This window comes from Oncorhynchus gorbuscha, linkage group LG02, assembly GCF_021184085.1.
Source record: "Oncorhynchus gorbuscha isolate QuinsamMale2020 ecotype Even-year linkage group LG02, OgorEven_v1.0, whole genome shotgun sequence".
In the NCBI taxonomy this organism is placed as follows: domain Eukaryota; kingdom Metazoa; phylum Chordata; class Actinopteri; order Salmoniformes; family Salmonidae; genus Oncorhynchus; species Oncorhynchus gorbuscha.
Window position 1 is genome coordinate 97,355,018 of NC_060174.1, and position 7,681 is coordinate 97,362,698.

The 7,681-nt window shown below is 46.7% G+C and overlaps 1 protein-coding gene across 1 annotated transcript in view; it reads right to left on the bottom strand.

Annotated features, from left to right (window-relative positions):
- Nucleotides 1-352: 352 nt before the first annotated feature.
- The window catches only part of LOC124013937 (serine/threonine-protein kinase 32A-like), a 93,002-nt gene continuing 85,673 nt past the window's right edge, over nt 353-7,681 (bottom strand). Inside the window, exon 13 of the mRNA XM_046328511.1 lies at nt 353-1,697. Coding sequence (XP_046184467.1) covers nt 1,580-1,697 — 118 coding nt within the window. The 3' untranslated portion in view covers nt 353-1,579. The remainder of the gene's footprint in view (nt 1,698-7,681) is intronic.

Below are 7,681 nucleotides of genomic sequence, written 5' to 3' on the forward strand. Positions count from 1 at the left end.
GCAGTCTGCACAGGAGGAGATGAATGCAACTTTTTTTCTCTTTTACAATGATGTTTTTCAGTCTTTTTAAACAATGCCTCCAACTGTTGCTAAATCCACACAAGGCCACAGTTCTTATCTGGCTATTTATTCAAACAAAAACAAACAAACAAGCAGTTAGTTAGGTAACCCCTAAAGCACTTTATTACTGTGCTACTTTTCAATAGCAAAAAAAAACACTGGTGAACTTTTCCTTTTTTTGAATTCCCAGATGTTACCTAACTGCTCATTTTGTGTATTTAATAAAATAATAAGGTCGGGTCCCAAAGAAAAGTATTACATTAAGGCACAACTTTTATAATCGCTGCTTGACCACATTTACAGGTAATAGTCCACACAGTGACAACAAATGAAAAACCAAATAGAGAACTCATCTTACAACTCTGCTTTCATTGGGCCCTTGAATGACATACATTTATCAAAACCTACAATAATTACAATATCTGTACCGATAATGGTTGTTATAAAGGTGCCAATAGGAGATCTGATAACCTGGGACAGAGAAAGCCTTGGATAATATGTCATTGTATTGCAGAAAGGGTCAAAAGACTGGCAAAGCTATTTTCCAAGCACATATTGAACAACAGGATGGTGAGACTACATATATGATTATCATTGTCTGCATGGGGAAGCCAATCAGGTGTCATATACAGTAGGAGCTATACGGCACCCCTATATTAAACAGAAGAGAACACTTTGACCTCGACGATTAATGGAGAAGCGTGTGCAAAGCTATTTTATGTGCGGAACAGACAATAAATATCTATTTATCTATAAATATTTATATCCCAAATGTCCATGTCAAGTACCCATCATCTTGGTTCGCTTGAGAGGCACAAGTGATGCCTAACGTCATCACAGAGACTCATTAAGTAAACTCTGTCTCTGCTGAAGTCAGTGGTTCCCTTTGTATTCCAAGAGGAATCTGTGGTTGGTGTCTTGAAAACAAAGGCAGTATATCTCATCTCTAATTATTATTCATTTTTTGTGAGGCAACTTACACCCCCTTTCTCTGTTTTCATGTACTGCAGACATAGTATCCTATTTGTCAACATCAGGCTTCATTTTCTTCCTGGACTGAGCCTAGCCTCAGCTTAGCAGGCATGGTGGCTGTATCCTGTCTGTCTCTGCTTCCTGCTGGGTTGGCAGGCAAATCATTTTCTGGGCCTGGCTGACTTGGTGGAGGGAGGGGAGCTCCAGGGGATCATGGTGCATCAGGCCAAGTCAGACCAAGTCAGGGTAGGGCAGAGTGTAAGAAGGGGTGACCACTGAGAGGCCACATCCCTGGGCTAGGAAAAGAAGAACGAGTCAGGGTCTGTCTGTCTGCTCTAGGTCAGGTGCCACTCACTCTGTAAAGTAGTAGTTTATGTGACCTCCAGCAGTCTGGGTATAGTGGCTGGCTGTTGGGGAATGTGTCAAGGTTAAAGGTCAATCTGAGTGCCTACACCGGCCGGCGGCAGAGGGAGAGTGGGAGATTGGGTGTTGATCTACAAGCTGGGGCCAGCTACACGTAGCGACTTCGGGCTAAAGCCGTAGTCCACTATCCTGATATGTAGGCTGCCGGGTCCACGTTGTTGTTCTGTCCGTCTTCAATAGCCTTGTTCTTCTCTGTCGTGGTGAGGCCTGTTGCTTCTGTTCCCACTACAGCTTTCTTTGACCTATCAGGTGAAACCCACAAAAGCTAGATGTTTTGCTATCTGGTATTGATATGTAAATTAAAAAGGGTTTTCATCAAATTCTATCATGTTACATACATTCAAGGAGTTACTCAGCAGTAGGGGACACATACAGGATTCATTATCGCAATCGTTGCTGTAAATATGTCATGTTGACTGTGGCCAATACTTTGCCTTCAGCCATTTAATTTAGGCCTAACTGCTCTGCCGATTTTATTAGAAGGATGTAACAGTTCTTTGGCAACCCACATTGAAACTCATAAGTAGAGGACATCAAATCTGCACAATTTTTTAAAATAAATCGGGGGCGACAGCAGGTGCCACATTTTGGTGTTAATGTAGGCCACCAGGTTTAAGAACACACATATATCTATGTAGGACATATCATGATTGTTCTCAGTAGACTATATATCTATGTAGGACATATCATGATTGTTCTCAGTAGACTATATATCTATGTAGGACATATCATGATTGTTCTCAGTAGACTATATATCTCTGTAGGACATATCATGATTGTTCTCAGTAGAATATATATCTCTGTAGGACATATCATGATTGTTTCACAGTAGACTATATATCTATGTAGGACATATCATGATTGTTCTCAGTAGACTATATATCTCTGTAGGGCATATCATGATTGTTCTCAGTAGACTATATATCTCTGTAGGACATATCATGATTGTTCTCAGTAGAATATATATCTCTGTAGGACATATCATGATTGTTTCACAGTAGACTATATATCTATGTAGGACATATCATGATTGTTTCACAGTAGACTATATATCTATGTAGGACATACACCACCGTTCAAAAGTTTGGGGTCACTTAGAAATGTCCTAGTTTTTGAAAGAAAATCACGTTTTTTTGTCCATTAAAATAACATCAAATTGATCAGAAATACAGTGTAGACATTGTTAATGTTGTAAATGACTATTGTAGCTGGAAATGGCTGATTTTTAATGGGATATCTACATAGGCATACAGAGGCCCATTATCAGCAGCTATCACTCTTGTTTTGAACATCAACAGTGAAGAGTTGACTCCGGGATGCTGGCCGTCTAGGCAGAGTTGACTCCGGGATGCTGGCCGTCTAGGCAGAGTTGACTCCGGGATGCTGGCCGTCTAGGCAGAGTTGACTCCGGGATGCTGGCCGTCTAGGCAGAGTTGACTCCGGGATGCTGGCCGTCTAGGCAGAGTTGACTCCGGGATGCTGGCCGTCTAGGCAGAGTTGACTCCGGGATGCTGGCCGTCTAGGCAGAGTTGACTCCGGGATGCTGGCCGTCTAGGCAGAGTTGACTCCGGGATGCTGGCCGTCTAGGCAGAGTTGACTCCGGGATGCTGGCCGTCTAGGCAGAGTTGACTCCGGGATGCTGGCCGTCTAGGCAGAGTTGACTCCGGGATGCTGGCCGTCTAGGCAGAGTTGACTCCGGGATGCTGGCCGTCTAGGCAGAGTTGACTCCGGGATGCTGGCCGTCTAGGCAGAGTTGACTCCGGGATGCTGGCCGTCTAGGCAGAGTTGACTCCGGGATGCTGGCCGTCTAGGCAGAGTTGCAAAGAAAAGCCATATCTCAGACTGGCCAATAAAAATAAAATATTAAGATGGGCAAAAGAATACAGACACTGGACAGAGGAACTCTGCCTAGAAGACCAGCATCCCGGAGTCATCTCTTCACTGTTGATGTTGAGACTGGAGTTTTGAGGGTATTACTTAATGAAGCTGCCAGTTTAGGACTTGTGAGGCATTTGTTTTTCAAACTAAACACTCTAATGTTCTTGTCCTCTTGCTCAGTTGTGCACCGGGGCCTCCCACTCCTCTTTCTATTCTGGTTAGAGCCAGTTTGCGCTGTTCTGTGAAGGGAGTAGTACATAGCGTTGTACAAGATCTTTAGTTTCTTGGCAATTTCTCACATGGAAGAGCCTTCATTTCTCAGAACAAGAATAGACTGACGAGTTTCAAAAGAAAGTTATTTGTTTCTGGCCATTTTGAGCCTGTAATCGAAACCACAAATGCTGATGCTCCAGATACTCAACTAGTTTAAAGGCGGACAATTTTATTGCTTCTTTAATCAGGACAACAGTTTTCAGCTGTGATAACATAATTGCAAAAGGGTTTTGTAATGATCAATTAGCCTTTTACAATTGCAAACTTGGATTAGCTAACACAACGTGCCATTGGAAAACAAGAGTGATAGCTGCTGATAATGGACCTCTGTATGCCTATGTAGATATTCCATTAAAACTATGCTGTTTCCAGCTACAATAGTCATTTACAACATTAACAATGTCTACACTGTATTTCTGGTCAATTTGATGTTATTTTAATGGAAGATGACTCATCGGCTGACAACATGGTAACGACTGGACTAGAAACGACTACGAGTAATGAGAGCACAGCACAAGAGAACACCACAGCAACTGTCACAAGTTCTGCTGCAACAGTGGGCCACAAACAGATGCAGGTATGTGTCTGTGGTTGGAGGAAAGTTACATCACACCATGGGTTGAGGATCCACCAGGGGAAGAAGGGGTGTTTGGGTAAAGAGAGACAGAGAACTCGCATTGATTACTTTCTGCGAAAGCGATCAAATCAGTTGAATGAAGCACAGCAACTGGACGCAAACCATAGTTTGCAGTGCATCAGTACCACTGTCATGGAGGACGTAAACTCAAGCACCGAAGTAGCAACTGAGGTGGAACCAACAACAGGAGTGGAACTCACCCAGCATCCCAGACCTGCAGTCGAGAGGAGACTACCAGGGCACAGACCGTATGTGAAGTGGCCTGGCGCCAGTAACAAGAAGTTGTGGGAAACAGTGAATACTGACCTTACCTTGACCCTCGAGAAACTTCGAGGCACAGTGGAGAAGAAGTTGGAGAGGATGGGGGACATCATCTATGAGTACGGGACAGAAAGATTTGGAGTGGAAGAGGCAAAAGGCGGGAGAAAGGTTCCAACCCCATCAGTTTCCAGGAGGCAACAAGAAATCAAGCGCCTCGTTCAAGAAAGGCGGCAGCTTAAGAAACAGTGGAAGAAGGCCTCGGAAGTGGAAAAGGAGGGCATAGAGGCACTTCAGGCTGACATCAAAACCTGGTTGGCTTCCCTCCGTAGAGCAGAGAACCTACGGAAACGCAGAAGGAAGAAAGAACAAACTAGAACTCGGTTCTATAAAGATGCCTTCAAGTTCCTTAAAAGTCTCTTCACAAAGGAAAAAAGTGGAGCTCTAAAAACAACAAAGAAAGATCTAGAGGAGCACCTGAGAACAACAAACTTTGTCGCTCCTACCAGGTGGCGTGGCGAGAATCTGTCTCCTCACCACGCGCTCTCACCACTGGTGTCCCCCAGGGCTCTGTTCTTGGCCCTCTCCTATTCTCGCTATACACCAAGTCACTTGGCTCTGTCATAACCTCACATGGTCTCTCTTATCATTGCTATGCAGATGACACACAATTAATCTTCTCCTTTCCCCCTTCTGATGACCAGGTGGCGAATCGCATCTCTGCATGTCTGGCAGACATATCAGTGTGGATGACGGATCACCACCTCAAGCTGAACCTCGGCAAGACGGAGCTGCTCTTCCTCCCGGGGAAGGACTGCCCGTTCCATGATCTCGCCATCACGGTCGACAACTCCATTGTGTCCTCCTCCCAGAGCGCCAAGAACCTTGGCGTGATCCTGGACAACACCCTGTCGTTCTCTACTAACATCAAGGCGGTGGCCCGTTCCTGTAGGTTCATGCTCTACAACATCCGCAGAGTACGACCCTGCCTCACACAGGAAGCGGCGCAGGTCCTAATCCAGGCACTTGTCATCTCCCGTCTGGATTACTGCAACTCGCTGTTGGCTGGGCTCCCTGCCTGTGCCATTAAACCCCTTCAACTCATCCAGAACGCCGCAGCCCGTCTGGTGTTCAACCTTCCCAAGTTCTCTCACGTCACCCCGCTCCTCCGTTCTCTCCACTGGCTTCCAGTTGAAGCTCGCATCCGCTACAAGACCATGGTGCTTGCCTACGGAGCTGTGAGGGGAACGGCACCTCAGTACCTCCAGGCTCTGATCAGGCCCTACACCCAAACAAGGGCACTGCGTTCATCCACCTCTGGCCTGCTCGCCTCCCTACCACTGAGGAAGTACAGCTCCCGCTCAGCCCAGTCAAAACTGTTCGCTGCCCTGGCCCCCCCAATGGTGGAACAAACTCCCTCACGACGCCAGGACAGCGGAGTCAATCACCACCTTCCGGAGACACCTGAAACCCCACCTCTTTAAGGAATACCTAGGATAGGTTAAGTAATCCCTCTCACCCCACCCCCCCTAAGTTTTAGATGCACTATTGTTAAGTGTCTGTCCCACTGGATGTCATAAGGTGAATGCACCAATTTGTAAGTCGCTCTGGATAAGAGCGTCTGCTAAATGACTTAAATGTAAATGTAATGTAAATGTAAATATCCCACCCATGGAACCCCCCGGAACATCATATTGAGACCAGCCCTCCGACATGGAAAGAGGTGGAAAACACAGTTCGACGGGCAAGAACAGCATCAGCCCCGGGGCCAAATGGAGTCCCGTACACAGTGTATAAGAACGCACCAGACGTCCTGAGGTTCCTCTGGAGGCTTATGAGAACAGCTTGGCAGAAGAAGATAATACCCAAAGTGTGGCGTAGGGCAGGCGGGGTCCTGATCCCTAAGGAGAAGGATGCAGTGAACATCAGCCAATTCCGCCCAATCTCCTTACTGAATGTCGAGGGTAAAATCTTCTTTAGGGTCATTGCCCAGAGGATGGCCGAGTACCTGCAAAGGAATACGTACGTCGATACATCTGTACAGAAGACAGGAATATCAGGGTTCTCTGGCTGCTTGGAACATTCCAGCATGATCTGGCACCAGATCCAAATGGCCAAGGTGGAGAAAAGGGACCTCCATGTAGTCTTCCTCGACCTCGCCAATGCATTTGGCTCTGTGCCCCATGAACTCCTGTGGTCTGCCTTCAGATTTTTCCACATACCGGACACCATCACAAAACTGGTGAAGTCGTACTTCCAGGATCTGCAGTTCTGCTTCACCACCTCAGAGTTCACCACCTCATGGCAGTGCCTGAATGTAGGTATAATGGCAGGATGTACCATTTCTCTGTTGGCATTCACAATGGCAATGGAGGTTATCATCAGATCCTCAAAATGGGTTGCTGGTGGACAGCGAGTCGACTCCACTCAGAGCCTACATGGACGACATTACAACATTGACCACCACTGTCCCATGCACCAGGAGACTGCTCAGAAAACTTGAGGAGAACATCAGCTGGGCCCGTATGAAGATTAAACCATCCAAGTCACGCAGCATCTCGATTGTGAAGGGAGTACTCTCTGACCTGAAATTCTTCATCGGAGATGACGAAATCCCAACAGTGTCTGAGCAGCCGATAAAAAGCCTTGGAAGGTGGTATGATGCAAGCCTGAAGGACAAAGACCAGGTGCAACAGCTGCGCAAATACATCAGTAGTAGCCTACAGTCCATCGACAACACCCAGCTACCTGGAAAGTTAAAGGCCTGGTGTCTGCAGTTTGGTCTCCTACCCCGGGTGTTGTGGCCCTTAGCACTGTATGAGGTTCCAATCTCAACAGTGGAGAAGATGGAAAGAGGAGTCACAGGCTACTTAAAGAAGTGGCTTGGAGTTCCACGATGCCTTACCACCATAGGCCTCTATGGAGATGGTGTCCTCAAGCTGCCCCTCACCAGTCTAACAGAGGAATTCAAGTGTGCAAAAACCAGGCTCCAGATGACACTGAATGAATCGCGAGACCCAGTGGCAACTGGGCGCAAATGGAGGCCAGGAAAAGCAGTCCAGGAGGCAACAGCAGCCCTCAGACATGCTGACATTGTGGGTCATGTTCAGCAAGGGAGAGGAGACCTTGGGCTAACTAGCCGTGCTGCTTGGAGTAAGGCCACTGCACCAGAGCGGCGGA